We start from the raw sequence: 21,797 nt of genomic DNA, 5'->3' as shown, positions 1-21,797 counted from the left end.
TCTTTAATCCATTCACCTAGTCTGTGTCTTTTGACTGGGGAGTTCAGTCCATTAATATTTAAAGTTATTAATGAAAGATGAGTATTGAATCCTATCATTTTTATATCTGTTTACATTCTTGATATAGCTGTACTTTTCCATAGTTATACCTTCATTGAATTTCTTTCCGCAACCCCTTGGGTATAGTTATTCCATTCTTCAGCTCTTTGTACTGCTTCCAGAACTCTCTAAAGGTCTGGTTTTGTGGACATGAATTCCTTGAGCCTATTTATGTCATGGAAGATTTTTGTTTCCCCTTCGACATAATAGACATTTTCGCTGGGTATAGTAATCTGGGTTGGTATCTGTGGTCATTTAAAACTGGGAATGCTTTGGTCCAGGCTCTTCTGGCTTTCATCGTTTGCACTGAATAGTCAGCTGTAATCCTAATGGGTTTTCCTTTATATGTGACTTGTTTTTTCTCTTTTGCAGCTTTCAGTATTGTCTCTTTGTTTTGTACATTTAGTGTTTTTACTATGATGTGCCATGGAGAGTTTCTTTTTCTGGTCCCGTCTGTTTGGTGTTCTATACGTTTCCTTGTATTCATATGGGCATGTCTTTCTTTAATTTGGGGAAATTTTCTTCCACAATTCTGTTGAAGATCTGGTCCATCCCATTATCTTGGGATTTTTCTCCTTCCTGTATGCCTATCATTTATAAGTTTGGTCTTTTTATGGTGTCACACAATTCCTGCATATTCCATTCTTGTGATTTCTTAAATTTTTCATAATCTTTGCTTGAGTGGTGGAGTTTGTCCACTTTATCTTCCAGTCTTGATACTCTGCTTTCCATTCCATTCATCCTATTGGTGAGGCATTCTCCTGTCGTTTCTAATTTGCTTATGGAGTGTTTCACTTCGTTCTTTGTTTCAGCCTGAGTATTCTTCAATATTTCTAGCTCTTTTCTGAATTCATTCAGAAGTTTATCCCTATCTTCCTTCAGCTCTATGATTACCTTGGTGTTCTTTAGATTCGCTGAATTCTTTTATCATGTTTATAATTGTTCTTTTGAGTTCCATGTCCTGCATTATCTCTATGGGGTTCTCATTGTACTCCCCTAGAGGACTATTGGTATTTGGTGGGGATGTGTTATTTTGGCTTTTCTTGTTATTATTTTTTCTCTGTGATTTTGACATGTGAATTTCTTTTGTAGTTTCTGATTCTTGTATGAGACTCAAGCCTTCAAGTGTAGGTCTGCTTCTTTTTGTGAACTGTATGTGTCTTTGTGGTTTACTTTTTGGGCATGAAAAGCTGGTTCCTCTAAAGTTTCGGGTTCTATCTTTTGATTTTATATTGGAGTGGCCAGATTGCTTTTGTCTTCAGGAGTTCCCACAGAGGCCCAAGTCAGATGAGGACTGGATGCTCTCAGGCTTTCTCCTAAGGTCTGGATCCCTCCAGGAAAAATTTTGGCCTCAAGAATTTGGGGGTTGGACTGGTCTGGGAGCCGGACCCTAGAAAGATGCTGGTCTAGGGCAGCTGGTGGCCATGCCACCCAGAGATGCAAAGGCAGATGGAGGCAAGAAGAAGCCCCAAGGGCTCCTGGGGACTGCGGCTGAGGAGCTGGGTTGGTCTGGATGCAAAGCATCAGGAGGAGTAAAGGTCAGCCCTTGGTCCAGGAAAGAGGCTGGCAGGTGGTGCAAGCCCAGGGAAGTAGAGGGAGGTGAGGGTGAGGCCAGCCCAGAGTGCTCCTGGTGACCTGAGAAGGAACTGAGTTGGTCTCCATGCAAAGGATCAGGAAGCAGTGGTGGTTCCCCAGGTGTCTGGGGCACCAAGAGAAGGAATCGGACAGGACCTAGGCTGGGGGTTGGGGGCTGAATGAAGGTGGGGGAGTCAAGGCACAGAGGGTGTGATGGACTTATCCTGGAGAGAGAGGCCTGCAGGTGGGAGAGAAGCCTGTGGGTGATGCAGGCCCAGAGAAGCAGAGGGAGGTGAAGGTGAGGCCAGGCCCAGAAGCAGTGCTCCTGGGGACTAGAGAAGGCACTGAGTTGGTCTGGATGCAAAGGATCAGGAAGCAGTGGTGGTTCCCCAAGTGTCTGGGGTGCCAAGACAAGGAATGGGACAGGACCCAGGCTAGGAGGAAAGACTGGGAGGGAAAATGGGAGGGTGAATTAGGCTAGGGGAGTCAAGGCACGGAGGGCACAATGGACTTACCCTGGAGAGAGAGGCGGTTGGGTCGTGCATGCCCAGGGAAGCAGAGAGGACCAATAATCAATTTTTAAAAGTAGAAGTTGGGCAGGCGTGTTGGCGCACACCTTTAATCACAGCACTTGGAGGCAGACACAGGCAGATTGCTGTGAGTTCAAGGCCAGCCTGGTCTACATAGTGAGTTCCAGGCCAGCTGGGGCTACAGGGAGAGCCAGAGGACATTTTAAGCACATGAAAACATGGGATAAACGTCCTGTGCACCTCACTCTCACTGCTTGTTTTTTATAATTATAAAGACTGTCATGTTTGTTATTAATCCTATGGAACAAAAAAAAGATGAAATGCATGTACTTTTGTGGAAGTTTTCCAAAATCCTACCCTGAAGATACTTGGACTCCAGCTTGCCATAAAAGATGAGGTAGTATTCAAAATTATTCCACAATCATTATTACCCAAATATGTCAAAACCTTTCCAAAGTCATTTTTGGAAAGTAATTTGAAGAGACTATGACATATTTAAAAGTGTTATGTGTAAACAGCATGACAGTCAAAAGAGTATATTGTACAGCATTACCACTTACCATGTAGACATCAGTGGCTCAAGACACTAGACAAGTATTATCATATTGCATTTGTTAGACACATCTGAAAAAATTTATCTTAAATTATTAACACAGTCCATAACAAAGTCCCTTAAAAATATTTAAACATTGCTACACTAGCATGTTTACGCCATCTCTACAAGGATTATGATTTATTTTATTTTTTATTGAATTTTTGTGATTTTTTTTATACAATATAGTTCGATGGTATGTAGATCCCCTCCCTTAACGACATCTCCCTTCACTTCCCACAGCCCAATTTAACTTACTCTCAAATACATATATATATGGAGAGAGAGAGAGAGAGAGAGAGAGAGAGAGAGAGAGAGAATGGCCTATAGAGTTTGATTTGTGTCCTCCAATGTCCATCAATGTAGGTCCATCCAATGGGTCCATCACTATTGGTGCAGTAGCGGCACTTCTTCTTGGGGGTAATCAACAGCTGTCTAATTGGGATTAAGGCTAGCTCAATGGGAGGAAATTCATAGTCAAATACTCATGGCTGGAAAGGACATAGACACTAGAGAAAAATCTATTTCTGCCACATCCATAGACCAATGTAATTTCTTACTTTATTCTAAATATGTATCCTCATATTTACAGACAAGTGTGCCTTTCACCCCTCATCATAAAGCTTCTTTCTGCAACAGATGGAGACTATTACAGAGTTCCAGAACTGGACAAACACAGAGAACAGTGTCTGTTCTAAGTGACACATCTTCAATGCAACCTCTATGCATTGGGTGAATGCATCTCTCAACTCTCATCACAGAAGTGTTCTTATATGGCAGATGGTAATTAACACAGAAACCCACAATTGGTCAATGTGCAGAGAACAAGAGACTGCAGAGTGCTTATCCATGATTAAGACACCTATTTCAAGCCTCTGTTTTCCAGGGCTCAGGGATCATTATGGAAGAGGAGGTAGAAAGATTGTAAGATCCAGAGGGGGTGGATGACCACAAGGAAACAATCTTCCAGACAGCTGCTCAGTTATTCATATGAACTCACAGCAATGGTGACAGCACACACAAGTCCTATGCAAGCTCGAATCAGGCAAAATCCCAGTATAGACATGCAGGGTAAGAAATTTCTTACCATTTCTTGGGTAAGAAATTCCAACCTAACTTAAGAAACTTTCGGCAACTGATGGTTTCGGGGGGGGGGGTGGAGAGACAGTGTCTGACCCTCACTACTTCTTAGAGACCTAGTAACCTCCTTGTTGAAGTGCTGCTTACACCTCTTCCTGCAAAGATGCCTGGTGCCTCCACAGATTCTGTGGAATAATTTGGTTTTGCTTCACAGACTTCTTCACTTTTTTCAATCTCTCAACTCAATTTAAACTTCTCCATTACCTACCCAATTCTGTTATGATTTGAATCTAAAATGTTTCCCATAGGATCAGGTTTTGAATACCTATTTCCCAGCTACTCGTTTTGTTTGAGGGAGCTGTGGAATCTGGCTGGTAGGAACAGGTCACTAAGGGTGGACCTTAGAAGGTGATAGTCTCTATCCTGGCCTGGTAGTGATGTATCTGCTTCCTGGTCCACTGTTCTGAGAAGCCTCTGCTACATCCTCCTGCCACTATGAACTTCACAAGTCTTCCCTGCCATCCTAGACTAAGACCCTCTGAAATCCTACACCAAAATAAACCTCTTTTATATAGTTTGTTTCTGTATTGTGCCACATGACATAAAAGTAATTAATACAAACTCCAAAAATTATTAATAACCTCTTGTTCTCTTTGCCCATCTGTATTACTGTTTTTTCTTTATCCCGTTCCTCTCATTTTATGAGGGAATGGAAGCCAAAACTCCATCACCAAGCAAGTATTGATTAACTTTTTTTAGTTATATGACTCTATTACTCTTGTACATTGTAGCTTCAAAGATAATATCAACAATTATATATTGAGAGTTTATTACATAACTTCATTTTATTTAATATTTCCAACAACTTACTATTTTCCTATCAAAGAGATAAACAATACATGAAGAGTTAGGACACCCAAACTATTGAGAATTTGAGATTTACCCATGATGTGTGTATGGTTTCTCAATCAAGACATTTACTAAGAAAATGTGTCAGGCTAGTCACAAAAGTTCTATCTTCTTTTGACTTTCTTCACACCAACATTAAGTATTTTCAGAAAAAAATCACATTTGATATAAAAGAATTTTAAAAGGAAAAAATTATCTCTGAAGTAAAAGTTAATGGAAAAAGCAAAGATTTGCAAAGGCTTTTGAGGAGATAAACAGAAACAGCATCAACCAACCCAGAGCCCAACCTCTAAGCAAACTTCCAGGGACTATGCATTATCACATAGAAACATGATTAAGTAGGAAAGCAAAGGTCTATCTTTTAGCCTGGCATCAAGTTATACATAGTACATACACTTCAGGGAAGCATGAGGACATGGAAAATAGGAGCATTTCTAGAAACATTAAACAAAAAAGAAAGACCTTACCGTGGACTGTGTTTGCATCATGTATTCACCCTCCATTTTATTCAGACGTACATTTGTATCCTCAAGCAATTCCTGAATTGTCTCGTTATGTCGCTTTTGAAGCTCAAATTTTTCCTTTTCCATCTCTGCTACAGCATTGTGGAGCTACATGATGAAATCGAGACACTTTTACTACTATGGAATATATTATATTGCAGTTCAAAAACTGTTCTCTAATTTTCTTACTTGTATTTTTACAGTGATCTGAACAACAAAAACTAAAACCTACAAGTAAACATTAAATAAAATATCAAGCAAAGAACATAATTTAGAAACAAGTTTTTGTCTTCCTAAACAGAAAACTTCACTACATGACAAATATTAAAGGAATTATACATCTCAGGTAGAAATAGTAAGTAAATCAAATAATACATTGCTCAATTAAGTATTAACATCAATCTGAAAAATACAAACAGAAAAACGTAAATATTATAATCTTATTGTTCGTTGGGAATATTTATCTCATGTCTGTAGTATTTGTTTCATTTATACAATATTACTGTAAAAATGATTCTCCTCTACTCAGATTCCCCAAAAGAAACTCCTTTTCAGCATTCCATAGTTGATACAAACAACAAACCCAAAGGTCACATTTATGAATCAAACACAGAATGGGTATAATGACGAAGAAGGACCATACATCACATACATGCACAAAGGTTCATTGACAAAAATTATTAAGTATGCATTGTTTAAATGCACGAAGCTTTAAAAAAATATCAAAAATTAAGATAAAGGGACCACAGACAAATGGAAGAGGCCCAGACAAGTTTCAGTGGACAGCTTCAGGACAGAACCAGGCAAGTTTCAGTGGGCAGCTTCAGGCCAGAACCAGACAAGTTTTAGTGGGCAGCTTCAGGCCAGAACCAGACAAGTTTTAGTGGGCAGCTTCAGGCCAGAACCAGACAAGTTTTAGTGGGCAGCTTCAGGCCAGAACCAGACAAGTTTTAGTGGGCAGCTTCAGGCCAGAACCAGACAAGTTTTAGTGGGCAGCTTCAGGCCAGAACCAGACAAGTTTTAGTGGGCAGCTTCAGGCCAGAACCAGACAAGTTTTAGTGGGCAGCTTCAGGCCAGAACCAGACAAGTTTTAGTGGGCAGCTTCAGGCCAGAACCAGACAAGTTTTAGTGGGCAGCTTCAGGCCAGAACCAGACAAGTTTTAGTGGGCAGCTTCAGGCCAGAACCAGACAAGTTTTAGTGGGCAGCTTCAGGCCAGAACCAGACAAGTTTTAGTGGGCAGCTTCAGGCCAGAACCAGACAAGTTTTAGTGGGCAGCTTCAGGCCAGAACCAGACAAGTTTTAGTGGGCAGCTTCAGGCCAGAACCAGACAAGTTTTAGTGGGCAGCTTCAGGCCAGAACCAGACAAGTTTTAGTGGGCAGCTTCAGGCCAGAACCAGACAAGTTTTAGTGGGCAGCTTCAGGCCAGAACCAGACAAGTTTTAGTGGGCAGCTTCAGGCCAGAACCAGACAAGTTTTAGTGGGCAGCTTCAGGCCAGAACCAGACAAGTTTTAGTGGGCAGCTTCAGGCCAGAACCAGACAAGTTTTAGTGGGCAGCTTCAGGCCAGAACCAGACAAGTTTTAGTGGGCAGCTTCAGGCCAGAACCAGACAAGTTTTAGTGGGCAGCTTCAGGCCAGAACCAGACAAGTTTTAGTGGGCAGCTTCAGGCCAGAACCAGACAAGTTTTAGTGGGCAGCTTCAGGCCAGAACCAGACAAGTTTTAGTGGGCAGCTTCAGGCCAGAACCAGACAAGTTTTAGTGGGCAGCTTCAGGCCAGAACCAGACAAGTTTTAGTGGGCAGCTTCAGGCCAGAACCAGACAAGTTTTAGTGGGCAGCTTCAGGCCAGAACCAGACAAGTTTTAGTGGGCAGCTTCAGGCCAGAACCAGACAAGTTTTAGTGGGCAGCTTCAGGCCAGAACCAGACAAGTTTTAGTGGGCAGCTTCAGGCCAGAACCAGACAAGTTTTAGTGGGCAGCTTCAGGCCAGAACCAGACAAGTTTTAGTGGGCAGCTTCAGGCCAGAACCAGACAAGTTTTAGTGGGCAGCTTCAGGCCAGAACCAGACAAGTTTTAGTGGGCAGCTTCAGGCCAGAACCAGACAAGTTTTAGTGGGCAGCTTCAGGCCAGAACCAGACAAGTTTTAGTGGGCAGCTTCAGGCCAGAACCAGACAAGTTTTAGTGGGCAGCTTCAGGCCAGAACCAGACAAGTTTTAGTGGGCAGCTTCAGGCCAGAACCAGACAAGTTTTAGTGGGCAGCTTCAGGCCAGAACCAGACAAGTTTTAGTGGGCAGCTTCAGGCCAGAACCAGACAAGTTTTAGTGGGCAGCTTCAGGCCAGAACCAGACAAGTTTTAGTGGACAGCTTCAGGCCAGAACCAGACAAGTTTCAGTGGGCAGCTTCAGGACAGAACCAGACAAGTTTCAGTGGGCAGCTTCAGGACAGAACCAGACAAGTTTCAGTGGGCAGCTTCAGGACAGAACCAGACAAGTTTCAGTGGACAGCTTCAGGACAGAACCAGACAAGTTTCAGTGGACAGCTTCAGGATAGAAGCTGAAAATGGTGCTCTCACCTTTCTGGTCATTCTTGTCTTAATGGGAATATAATTCTAACATTTATTTGCTGGATCCAGTGCCACTCACTGGGTGGGGAAGAGCAGGTGTTCAAAATAATCTAACAGATGTATTTGACTCATTATCCATGAACAGAAAGAGAGGCAAGGATCTGACAAAGGCAGTGTGAATTCTTATCTGACTATTAAGATCCTGGAGAAACAAAGACTGAGACTTGGTAAGAACTAGAAGCAGAAAAGCCAAGATTCAGTAACAGCACTGGGAAGGATTTGAGAACTTTTATGCCAGTTTCTAGCTGAACAAGAAGAGTGAGGATAACTCAGAAATAGCTACATAAAAGACCTGTGGGTTTTACTACTTTCATATAGGCAGTTTTAGTTATCATAACAGGCCCTCCAAATCTCTTATATGCTTAATTGGTAATTTTTCTGAAATGTATATGTTAAAAATAGTGTTATGTCTAGTATTCAAAGTGACTCAGGATGGTCTGAAAGTCCCCAGTACTGATATCCAGGGGCTTCCTCATTAGCATAATCTTGAACTATGCATGAGATACTTCACTCATATCAAAAACAATTTCCAGGGACTGAAGCAATGGCTCAGCAGTTAAGCACACTGGCTGCTCTAGCAGAGGGCATGGGTCTGGTTCCCAGCACCTACATGAGAGCGCAGAACCTTCCGTTACTCCAGTTCCAGGGAATCCAATACACCCTCTGACCGTGGGCACTGTACAACACAGGTACACTTGCATGCATGTGGGCAATATACTCATACGCATAAAATAAAAATAATTTTTTAAAAGTTTCTACTATAAAGTTCAGTCTGAATTAAATAACTACCTGAAATTTCAAGAAATAAATGGCCCAAATTTTAAAAAATAAATAAACTGCTAATTCGCTCACTGTTTTGCTTAAAATATCCTGGCTATGACAAACATGTAATACTAATCACACAAAAATAAATCAAAATGTTTTCAAAATGAAAGGTAGTCTACAGACCATAGATTTCTAGAAGAAAACATACCAAAACATGAATATTAGCTATTTCTAGTTAATCTGAAATTTTAATTATTTTTCAACACTTTTCTACATATTCTCTGAAATTATTTTTATAGTTAAATGTCACCCTAAGACATAACACTTTTACACTTTGCAATACTATCTCGTGTAGCTTACCTTTTTTTCCCAATCATTATTCAGGGATTCTGTGCTTTGTTCACATATCTTTTTTAGCTCTGTTATCTGGTTTTCTTTAGTCTCTCTGATTACTTGACAGTCACGTATAAGGATCTGAACTGTCAAAAATTATGGAAATATAATTAAACCAATCCTAGAAACACATATGACTTTGTTGATATATATATGTAATGAGCTGGTTAACTGATAATTCAAATTTTTAGTCTTACTTTTCTAAGACCCTCATTTCTTTGCTCTTTTTGATAATTTCTATAATCATAAATGAGCTTGATTAATTAATCTGTACTCTCTCCCTAGAAAATTAAACAGCATGTCAACATCATGTATTTCTCCTCTAATGGGTCCTCTGCCACTGTAAAGAGGCCATGCAACACTGGCAAATTCAATGACTACCAGGCTGAAAAGCAGTCTAAAGCTCTCACCTGAAGGATAAAGGCCAGTGTTCTAACAGGGAACACAGCTCCTCATGATCCAACCATTCTCTGGCTACACTCTTGCCTCTTCCACATCTTAAATCTGCCTTGTAAATACAGCAACCTATCTGCAGGCTCCTGAGGACATATTGTATCATATTACTACCCACTGTGATAACCTGACTACCTCAAATGCCCTTCCTCCGATGTTGAAAGAATCCTCCTCAACTCAAGTATCACCTTTTTAAAGAGTTACCAGATTCTTCTGCTTGCAGAGAAAGAAACCCCTCTAATTCACATGAAATCAGGTCTCGTTCTTCAGTGAATCATTTATAATAACATCCATTTCCTTGACAATTTCCTCTTAAATACGATCATTTTCACTGAAGAGAAAAATATGTTGACTTCAATTTTTGATCTAAAGGCCTAACACTGCCACACAAGCAAGTTCTCAGAAGCTGTGGGCGAGCTGAACAAACGATTCCTTTTCTCAATATATTTTTATCATAGGCACTTTTTAATTTTATTTTATTTTAATTTGGTCTTTTTGAGACAGGGTCTCCCTGTAGCCCCAGCTGACCTGGAACTCGCTATGTAGACCAACCAAGCTGGCCTCAATCTCACAGAGATCCGTCTGCCTCTGCCTCCTGAGTGCTGGGACTAAAGATGTGTGCCACCACACCCGGCTCTATCCGAGGTACTTTAAAAATCATTTTCCAATTTTGTTATTAAAATTGAGATGTTATAAACTATATAAGCTATTTCTCACATAAACTATTTCTATCTTTCCTCTAATTAAAATGTCACAGATTTAAGTGAAAATTTCATTAATGTATTTGTATCATGTGAATAATGAAATATTTTTACTTCAGTGGTTAATTTTCTTAACTTACTGCATTTCTATTCACTTACTTTTAGAAACATTTCCCTAGAAATTTCTCTTAGTCTTAAACTTTATGCAACAAATAAAGGGAGAAGAATGCACATTAGCATAGTATTAGTCATTAGCATATGCAGAATATTTTACTTCACATTTTCAACATTCAACTAACATCTGAGTGCATTTTAAAAGCCTTAAGAAACGTGCGTGTGCATGTGTGTGTGTGTGTGTGTGTGTGTGTGTGTGTGTCTGTGTACACCCACATGCGCTTTTTAAGACAGTGTATCACTTTGTAGCCAAATTACCTGGAACCTGTGATCTTCTTGTCCCAGGTTCCCAAGACAGTGCTAAAATTACAGACAAGTGTCACCATGCATGGTTAAGAAACAAAATTTCTTAAAGCTTTGGTATTTTTCAAGCTTTAAGGAGATTTGAAAGGCCTAGTTTAAAACAGAATAACGAAGAAAATATGAAATAAGTTTAGAATATTTTTGTAGTCACTACTAAGAATTAGTGGGAAAAAATAAGAAATTTCTGATTACTTTCACCAATATTTAAGAATAGAAACCAATCTAAAATATCTATTTGTTTGGTTAATTCATACATGTAATTGTCCTGCTAAATTGTCAGGCACATAATCACCCATTACAGTACATTAATGTTTGATCAGGGAGAAAGCAAACTCTGAAGGTCCTTTGTCCTTTGTTGTTATTCACTGCCTAAATCTTTTCCTTCAACAAATCTTAATTCCATTGTCAGTAATCCCAAGACCATCACTCAGATATTTTGGGTCTTTATCACTACAGGAGCAAAATTACACAGGAGCACAAACATATATACACAAAACAACTGTGGGATAGATATGTAGCTAAGTGGCCAAACATTTGCCTTGTGTATACACACAAACCTTACCAATTTCACCATTGTTATCCCACTGGGAAACTCTTTTCTTCAACTAATTAAAACATATCCAACTTTAAAAAACCAAACAAAAGGTATTTTCTCCACAATAGAATATCTCTCTTGTGATTACCTAAGGAATCTTATGTTGTGGTTCATAACACAATCAATTTAATATCTAGTTACGAGTTTTCTTTTCTTTCTTAATGAATATGAAGATAGGGAATAGACTTAAGGTTCTCCTCGGGGTTCTCCTCAGGGTTTACCCAGGCACATAAAACTCTGTATAAAATCACCCATTGATGGAAGTCACAAAACCTCAGAAATGAAATTCTACTTTCAAATTTTATAGTCACCACGATAAATTCAAAATGTTATTAATGGCTTACACCTTCACCTTTCTTCTCAAGTTTTCTTATAGTCTCCTCAGTTTCACTTTGTTTCTTTTTGTATAAGATTTTCAAGTCTTCTAATTCATTATTCTTTCTTTCTAAAATCTGCAAAAAGAATATGAAGTATTTTTATATACTAAATTAAGTATAGTATATGTAAATTATAAATGAGCACAATATTTTGCAAGTCTCTATCAATCTGATGAATGATTCCACCAATACGAAAATTACCTAATAGTATGCCGATAAAATATTTAATATACTAGAATAATTTATTTTTAAATGCATGTTTATAATTTTCACATACAATTTAAAAGCTATAAATAATAGATTAGGTAATTCCCTAAAATATAAATCAGAAATTAAATGGTTATAAAATGTCAAAAGAGAAGTCATCAGAAATTTGATGTGCTGGTGAGTCTGACCCACTCCACTGCACTGGAAAACAACCTCTGTCAAGTGTGAATGTTCCTGTTCTCCCACCACAGTCCTTCTACTAAGTTACTCTAATGACAAGAATCCCCAGACATGAGGCAGTGATCTGGAAGAGCCTCCTTTTGTATCTATCTCTGCTGTTGTGAAGCAGAAAATGTGAGCTCAAAACGTCAAACACAAAGCACTTTTACATTTATATAACCAAGAAGAAAGAGAACTCCCCAAGCCCACTGGAGTCCAGATGATGATAACACAAACTCCGGATGCCTGACATGGAGCTCTTGAAGTTCACTGTTGCTTTGGTCTGGTCTTTCCTTGCTATTCTTCTATCCCCTTTGGAATAGGAATAATTTACTCTGTGCATTTGTATGCTGGAAATATGTAGCTCTGTTTAATAGTTTTTGCAAGGGTTCACAGTTAATGGGCTGCTTTGAGTCTCAGAAGAGACTTAGACTTTGAACTTTCCAACAGTGTCAGAACTGTAGGACAATGGAATCTTTTGAAGTTTAAATGAATGCACTCTAGATTATGAGATGACCATAACCCTACAGGGCCCAGGATGGAAAGTTTGATTTGGACATAAAATGTCCCTCACATGCTCATGTCTTTGAACACTTGGTTCCCAATTCATAAAACTGTTTTAAGAGACTGTACAACATTTGGAAGACAGGACCTCCTGGGAGAAAGTGGACCTCTGGGTGACAGGCACTGAGGTTTATAGCCAGCCCTACTTCCTATCCTATCTCTGCTTCCTGATCAAAACAGATGTGGATCACAGGAGACAGGTATTATCAGGGTGAAATGGGGAAAATGGGGGTACTTTTACTGGGGGTGAAAGAGGGAAGGCTAGACAGGGAGAGAGAGAAGAGAGATAAATAATTCATAGCTGGTGTGAAGAACCAGAAGGAAATGTATTAATTCAAAATCCTACTAAAAAACACTACACAATATCTCTACATGAGTCCATGTGAACAGCTGAAGGTTATATAACAAGAAACAGTGCCAGAAAGGAGAAACCTCCCTTTGAGTTTTTGACCAGGATAGTCCTAGTGGCTCCCAAAATTGCACAGGTGACAGCCATAGCCCTTGATTGTCTCCCAGAACTTGAAGGTAAGACATACTTTGGACATAGGACTTGGAGAAATGGAGCTGGACTGACCTGGAAGCCAGCTCCCTGAAGACTAGCTCTCATACTTTTGGAGGACAGTGTGTAAGCTACTAAGGGAAAACAACAATTGGTGGCCCAACTCTAGTTTTAAAGCCCAAAAACTACAACAATGACCATCACGACAAACTATATTAGTGCAGTAGTGACGTTTTTATTTTGGGGGCAAACAGCAACTACCTAATTGGACTTAAAGCCCACTGAATGGGAGGTAACTAATGTGTGGTACTGTAAACACGCCCAAATACACATGGCTGGAGAGGTCATAGATCTTAGAGAAAACCCTAAGGCTGTCACATCCCTAAACAAATGTAATTTCTTACTATGCACTAAATAGGCCAGTTGTGGTGGCACACACCTTTAATCCCAGCACTTGGGAGGCAGAGGCAGGTGGATCCTCTGTGAGCTCGAGGCCAGCCTGGTCTACACAGTGAGTTCCAGGCAGCTGGAGCTACAGGGAGACCCTGTCTCAAAAAGACCGAAAAAAAAATATGTGCTAAATATGGATCCTTATATTTACAGACCAAGTATGTCAGTCACTGCTCATCAAAGAAGCTTCTTTTGAAACAGAGGAAGACTATTACAGAGTTCCACAACTGGTCATATACAGAGAATAAGTGTGTCTGTGAGATGCCCAACCCAAGTGACACATCTACAATGGAACCTCTACAACTAAGGCCCAAGGAACATAGTGGAACAATGGGTAGACAGAGTACTATGTATTCCTCAACTCTCATCAACAAAGCTCCCTCATGTAACAAAGGGAAATGAACACAAAGGCAACAAATGTCCAAAGTATAAAGAATAAGAGTCTGCAGAGTATGGGTCCATGGACAGGACTCCTATATTAAACTTCACCCACCCAGGGCTCAGGGACCATCGCAGAAGAGGGGGCAGAAAGATTATAAGAGCCAGGGGAGGAGGTGCGTGACCATATGGAAAGAGTCTTACAGGTTCCTGGGATCTTGCTCATATGAACCTACAGCAATAGTGTCAGCATGTACAAGACCCATGTAAACTCAATCAGACAAAAACCCAGCACAGAAGTGGGGAAATGGGCAACAGGCCCCAACCTTAGTCAAAGAACTATTGGTAGCTGATTACTGCTGGGTAAGGGAGAGTTCATCTTCTTTAAGGGAGAGATTCTAGATAGGCTGACTAGACCCCAGTGGATGAACTTGTACTGAGGAATGTCTAGGTACACTAACTTGACTCAATAGGCCTCAATATATATGACAGAATGCATGAAATCCAGTGGGGTGAGCTATGGGGGGCCTGGAAGGGGGAGAGAGTATGATGATGATTAAGATGTCTTATAAGAAATGCACAAAAATTTAATTAAAATATACATTTAAAGAAGAGATGTGAGTAATCAGCTGCTACAAGATCCCATGGCCATAGAGAAGCCTACCACTAAACTTTCCCCACCATGGTAAACTGTATCCCCTAAAATTTTAAGGCAAAATAAATCCTCTTTTAAGTAGCTTCTTGCCAAGTATTTGGTGATGATGGTGAGAAAGGTATCTAATATACATACCAAGAAGCCTATTTAAAAATCTATCAGTATGATTCTTCCAAATAGATCTTTTAAATTCATTTATCCTACACATCAACATATTAAACTTCAAAAGATTATATTTCATTTGGATATTTTATAGTAAAATTTCATTATATAAATTTATAATGAAAATTTATAGAAAATTATTTTATCTAAACAAGTCTTTTAAAGTAAAGGCCTAATAATAGCAAAAGATATTTGCTTTATCATTTGAATGGGAAGAGGGAAAGGAAAAGAACTAAATTTTTCTCAAATGTGTAAGCAGTAGTTTCCTTCTTGTTACTTCGAAAAATAAGATGAGGGAGGGGGAGATGGCTCAGTGGGAAATGTGCCTGAAGCATAAGGACCTGAACTCAGATCCCCAGCACAAATAAAAGCTGGGCATGGCAGCATGTGTCTAAAATGCTAGCCCTGGGAGTAGTGAATAAAGGCAGATCCCAGACGCTCGCCAGGCTAGCCAAAATAGCCAGCTCCAGATTCAGTGAAAGACCCTGTTTCATCAAACAAAATAGAAGATATTCAAAGTTGTATTCTGACCTCTACACACACAAGCAAGCACATCCTCATACACTTGTGCACAGAGAGAGAGAGAGAGAGAGAGAGAGAGAGAGAGAGAGAGAGTCAGAGTCCAATAACACCTGGATAAATGCTAATAAATTTTCTACTTCTGAGAAAGCTCAGGTGCATAATGCCATGTCCTCAATTTCCTGCCTCTGTCCTTGTTTTATTTTTCTTTAATTTTTGATACATGGTCCCTCTCTCTGGAGTCAAGTAAGTCTGGCGGTACACACTAGACATAACAGCTACTCAGAAGACTAAGGGAAGAGGATGATGAGGTCAAGGCCTACCTAGGCTACAGAGTGAGTTTAAGACCAGCCTGGGACTACTTGCCTTGCCAGTGCTGGAATTACCATGCCCAGCTGATTTTTTTTTTTTTTGGTCAATTTTTATAATACTGTTAATTGTGAAGATATCATCATTATCAATTATTTTAAAAGAAAAAAACTGAAAAAAAACTCTGCAGAGTGAAAAAGATTTGAAAAGTAAATATTAAAAGTCTTACATGCAAAGTTATTAGGGTCATTCATTTTCCAAGCTTGTGGTAATCTTTTTCTTTCTTCTAATATACAAGAATGGGCTGGTGAGGTGGCTCAAAGTTAAAAGTGCTTGCTGCTAAGCCTGACAACCTAAGTTTCATCCCCCCCAGGACCCACATATTTATAGTTGTTATATTTTATTAATGACTTGCTATTTCTAACATAAAGAATCATCACTTAAAAAAAAAAGATAAGGGGCTAGAAAGATGGCTCAGCGATTAAAAGCACTGAAGTTAAGAGCTCCTGTAGAGGACCCAAGTTCAATTCCCAGCACCCACATGGCAGCTAACAACTGTCCATAACTCCAGTTCCAAGGGATCTGACACCCTCTTCTGACCTCCACAGGCATTGCATGACACAAGTGCACTTATACACAATGCAGGCAATATACTCATACACATAAAAATAAATAAAAGATAAGAGAATAGAATTAGAGAAAACAATGGCTTTTTGTTGTAATCATTGGCAGTTACAGTGTGGGCCCAGCTGATTCTTTGTTACTTACTTTTGAGAAGCAGACACATAGGCCCAGTTTTGAAAGAACATATGTGAAGTTACTATTTGTATAAACCATGTATTTAAAACACACATTATTATTCCTGAAATTTTTAAGTCATTTCAAAAATATAGTATCAACTAAAATTCTATATAGTATAACCATAAGTTGGTTTGCTGAGGCTCTGGTGGAGAAACAATTTTTATTTTAAAAATACTGAAAAATTGGGGCCAATCTCAGTGGTACATCCCTGTAATCTCAACTACTCGGGAGCCTAAGACAGAAGAATCACACAGTGAGATCAAGGCCAGCCTGGGCAACTTAGTGAGATACTGTATCAAAACAAAAACATTTTTTAAATGGATGGGGAGGTAGCCCAGCACTTGTCTAGCTATAAGAGGCCCTTCGATCAATACCCAGTAACACACACAATAAGTAAAAAGATAGATAGAAGATAGATAGATAGATAGATAGATAGATAGATAGATAGATGATCGATAAATGCTGAAACAATGAAAAGCATAATTCTCAATGGACTACTCAAAAAGTAAGCCTTCATTGTTGGTGCTAGCATTACACTTCAGGCAATCGATACCAAATGAAACTAAGGCCAAAAGACCCTTTTCAAACCAAGAAAAGCAAGGTGTAGTGGCTCACATGAAAACCCCACTACTATGGAGACCTAGCTGGGAGGATCACAAGTTTGAGGCCAGCTAGGAAACAGTGTAACCCTGAATCTAATTAATTAAAAAAGAAAACTATATCAGAAAACTGAATGATTAGGAAACATGATAACATTTACATTTTTATCTATTTCAAATTCCATAAATGGAGCAAAACCCTATCCATCCAAACTACATGGGAAGCCAAGGCAAGAGGATAATGGGGTCCAGGGCTGCCTGTCATAGAGTGAGTTTAATGCCAGCCTGAGCAATTTAGTGAGATCCTGTCCAAAATGGCTCAGTGGTGGATTCCCCAAAGTATACACACCTGCACACACACCTGCACACACATACACACACACACACACATACACACTCATACACATGCGCACATACAAATAATAAATGGTAATGATAAAATGAAAGATAAAACCTGTAAGAAATTCCACCATAAAATAATACTCGAAGAACTTAAAGGTAATATAAAATGAGGACTGAAATAAACACATTTTGCAAATAAAGTTTACAGATCAACTTTTTATGAGTCATTATTTTTACAAATTCCATTTACAACATGTTCTATAACCAAATACATAACTAAGTCAATGAATAGATTGAAAAACAATGCATGGACCATCACAAAACTGGAATACATTAATTATTACATACAAAATAAGTGATCTATACCCTACCTTCTGTATATCAGCATCATGTTTCTGTTGTAATTTAAGTTTTTCTTCATGAAATTTTGCTTCCATCATTTTTGTTTTCATGTCCAACTTCAAAGAAAATATTTTAAAAATATTATCAAAAAGTCACTTTATATTGATGCCCATTTAAATCCACACAGTATTTTACAGCATTTTAGTTTCATTTTGGTAAATTGCTTCCAACTTTTTCTCCTTGTTCACATCTGCCTGCTTATTTCAAAATACCTTATTACTTACATATTAAAATATGACAGTTTAAGAATGAAAACCCAGGGCTGGAGAGATTGCTCAATGGTTAAGAGTGCATACTGCTCATAAGGAGGATCTAATTTGATTAATGTGGATGCTGGGATCTGAACTCAGGTCCTCATGCTTGTGAAGCAGGCACATTACCCTCACATATATAACCAATAGTTTCCTTCTTGTTGCTTGGAAAAAAGATGAGGGATGGAAAGATCGATGTAGTTCAAGTTCTGAAAAACCCCAACTGCCAATCCAGATTGATATAACCCGCAAAACAATCTGACATAATGGAAAGAGAAAGAAAAGCTTTCCATGGCAAAAGCAGGCCAAAGCTATTTAATTTAATGAGGTCCCATTTAGCTGTTGATGTTAATTCCTGAGCAAGTGAAGTCTGATTTAGAAAGCCCTTTCTTGGGGCTGGAGCAACGGCTCAGCAGTTAAGAACATTGGTTGTTCTTGCAGAAGACCCAGGTTCGATTCCCAGCACCCACATAGCACCTAACAACTGTCTGTAACTCCAGTCCCAGGGGATCTGACAACCTCTTCTGACTTCTGTGTGCACTGCACGACACGGGTGCACTTACCCACATGTAGGCAACACATATACACATAAAATTTTTAAGACAAAAGTCCTTTCCTATACCTATATCTTGTAGGGTAGGGCATTGCCTATGTTTTCTTCTAAAAGTTTCAACAAAGGAAACAGCCGCTAGAGTGAAGAGGAAGCCCACAGAGTGGATGAAAATCTCCACCAGTTATATATCTGACAGGGTATTAATATCCAGAATATACGAAGAACTCAAAAAACAAAGAAGAAAACAAATGACCCAATTAAAAATGGGCTATGGATCTGAACAGAGAACTCGCAAAAGAAATAAAAATGGCTAAAAACACACCTTTAAAAAGTGTTCAGCATCCTTAGTAATTAGGGAAATGCAAATCAAAACTACTTTAAGGTTTTAAGTTAGATGGCTAAAAAAAAGAGAACAAATGACATTGAATGTTAGCATAGACGTAGGGAAAGGGGAACCCCCATTCACTGCTGAAGGGACTGCAAACTGCTTTAACCATTGTGGAAATCAGTATGAAGAATCTGTACAAAATTAAAAATAGAGAGATTTGTGGAGGTGGTTCAGGAGACTCCCAAAATAGCACAGGATATTGCCAAACCTCTCTGGACTATCTCCCAAAACTAGCAGATAAAATCCTACTGTTGAGGACAGGACATACTTAGGTACAGGACTTGAAACAATGGACCAGGAACTGACCTAGAAGCCTTCTAACTGAAGTCTGGCTATCATAATGCTAGATGATATGCAAACTGCCAAGGGAGAAAAACAATCAATGGTCCAACCCAGCCCTAAAGCCTAATAACCATACCAACCAGTGTGGCAAACTACTCCTATTGGTACAGTAGTGGCACTGTTATCTGGAAGGCAATCAACAGCTATCTAATTAGGTATAAAGCCCTCTCAATGGGAGGGAACTCATGAGTGGCACTGTAAACTCAGCCAAATACACATGGAAGGAGAGGACACAGATCTGAGAGAAAACTCTTAAACTTTCATATCTCAAGACAAATGAAACTTCTTACTATTGGCTAAATATCAATCCATCTATTTACAGACAAGTGTACTATATAGCACTCATCAAAGAAGCTCCTTTTTGCAACAGATGGAGGCTACTGCAGAATTGCACATCTGGTCAGGCACAGAGAACATACGTCTGAGAGATGCCCAGTACTAGGTGACACATCTACAGTAGAACCTCTACAACTAAGGCTCCTGGAACATAGCAGAACAAGGGGTAGAGAGAAAACTAATGCGTCCCTCAACTCTCACCAGTAAAGCTTCCTTATACAACAGAGTGACATGCACACAGAAGGCCACAAATGGCCAAGTTTTAAAGAATAAGAGGCTGTAGAGTGTAGGATAGGACTTCTATATGGAAACTCATCCATCCACAGGTCAGAGACCATTGTGGAGGAGGGGGCAGAAAGATTGTAAGAGCCAGGGCTGGTTCATGAACACAGAGAAGCAGAGGCTTCCAGGACACTGAAAACTTGAACATGTGAACTTGTGGCAATGGTGGTATTGAGCACAGGACCCATATCAACTCAATTAAACAAGGTCCCAAAGAGGAGGGAAATAAGTGGCTGGCTGGCACTAGACACTATTTGAGACTGACTAGTGCTGAGTAAGGGAGAGTATGACTTATGTATGATCACTAGAAGGGCTGACTAGACTCCAGTGGATGCATTTACGCTGAAGGACATTTTGGTACAAATGCCTGAATGAACAAGACTTAACATGTATGGTGAAATAGATGAGGTTCAGTGGGTGGATGGGGAGGTATGGATGGGGGAGGAGTTCTAAATTTGATTAATAACTGCTATATGAAATTACAAAAACTCAATAAAAAATGTAAAAAAATAAATAAATAAATCCTCCATATGATCTGGCTATACAACTCCTTGGTATAAACCCAAAGGATCAATCCTACTGCAGAAATAGTATATAGCGATGTTTGTTAATACTCCTTTCACAATAGCTGAAAAATAGAAACAACTTAAATGTCCCTCAATTGATGAATGGGTAAAGAAAATATGGTACAATTGTGCAACAGAGTTTTGTACAGCAGTAAAGAAAGACAAAAACATGAAATTTACAGGTAAATTGATAGAACTAGAAGCTGTTATACTAAGTAAAATAACAGACTCAGAAAAAATGTGACATATGTTCTCTCATTTGTGGATCTTGGCTTAACAAGGGTGGCCTTTCCTGCCCTTGAGACCAAGTGTGTACTGAATTAAATTTTCTTTTTAAAAATATTTTATTTATTATTCTGATTTATGTGTATGAGTGTATTGCCTGCACATAAGTGCACCTGTGTCAAAAAGACAAAAAAAAAAAAAAGAGGAAGAAGGAGGAGGAAGGAAGAACATATTTCAACATAATAAAAGATATATACTAACCCGTAGCTGGCAACATCTAAATGGAAAAAACCCAAAGCGTTTTTACCAAAATCAGGAAGAGGATGAGGGTACCCATGACCTCCACTGCTTTTCAATGTAGTACTTTAAGACTTAGACCGAGCAGTGCAACCAAAGAAGGAAATGTACGGTATGCAAATAGAAAATGAAGTCAAAGAATTCCGATTTGCAGATGATACGATTCCATATACAAAAGACACTTAACTCCACCAGAAAACTCTTACTAGAGCCAACAAAAACATTCAGCAATGTGGCAAGATATTTACATACAAAACTTATACAAAAATCAGTAGGTCGTCCTATATACTAAAGACAATCATACTGAGAAGTAAATCACAAAATAAGACAAAAGCAAGAGGGAAAAAAATCACAAATAGTCTTAACAAGTGAAACAATAAATTAGGTTTATTTTGATATCATAGACGGGCCAGCCTAGTGAAAGGCCCTTGATTAATTTGTACTTAAAATTGCTTCTTAAGAGCCATGATCCTGGGCCACGAGTAGAGAATGCCTGTAAGCTCAGCACCTAGGAGCCCAAGGGTTTGAAGCAAGCCTGGCTTACCTGAAACCTTACCTGAAAAATCCAAATCAAAACAAGACAAATAAGAAGATCCATCTAACAATCTCAGGAATAATCAGTATTTTTGTACGTCTATGCTCACTTTAAATATAAAGGCTTAAATTTAGAGGCTTATGTTTAAAAGAAACAATAGACCATTGGAGATAGGGCTAGAGAGACAGCTCAATGGGTAAAGGCACTTACTACCAAACCTGAGTTTGATCCCAGAGACCTATGTGGT

At 39.1% G+C, this 21,797-nt stretch overlaps 1 protein-coding gene across 14 annotated transcripts in view; it reads right to left on the bottom strand.

The window, feature by feature from the left end:
* Cep112 (centrosomal protein 112) overlaps positions 1 to 21,797 on the bottom strand; it is a 576,146-nt gene that overhangs the window by 418,869 nt on the left and 135,480 nt on the right. For 9 of the 14 annotated variants that reach the window (XR_003851118.1, XM_029568391.1, XM_029568396.1 and 6 more), the window contains 5 exons: positions 17,745 to 17,831; positions 11,645 to 11,744; positions 10,653 to 10,694; positions 9,034 to 9,152; positions 5,253 to 5,396 (listed from right to left, as the gene is read on the bottom strand). Coding sequence is in view for 13 of the 14 variants with exons in the window: in XM_029568391.1 (XP_029424251.1) it covers positions 5,253 to 5,396; positions 9,034 to 9,152; positions 10,653 to 10,694; positions 11,645 to 11,744; positions 17,745 to 17,831 (492 nt within the window). In the remaining variant the exon portion in view is untranslated. Of the gene's footprint in view, positions 1 to 5,252; positions 5,397 to 9,033; positions 9,153 to 9,707; positions 9,724 to 10,652; positions 10,695 to 11,644; positions 11,745 to 17,744; positions 17,832 to 21,797 lie in introns of those variants that run through there. The other 5 variants (XM_008843204.2, XM_029568397.1, XM_029568394.1 and 2 more) reach the window with 4 other exon arrangements.

This window comes from Nannospalax galili, unplaced genomic scaffold (genome assembly GCF_000622305.1).
Source record: "Nannospalax galili isolate Female #2095 unplaced genomic scaffold, S.galili_v1.0 scaffold781, whole genome shotgun sequence".
NCBI classification, from domain to species: domain Eukaryota; kingdom Metazoa; phylum Chordata; class Mammalia; order Rodentia; family Spalacidae; genus Nannospalax; species Nannospalax galili.
This window is presented reverse-complemented; position numbering and strand designations above follow the sequence as displayed.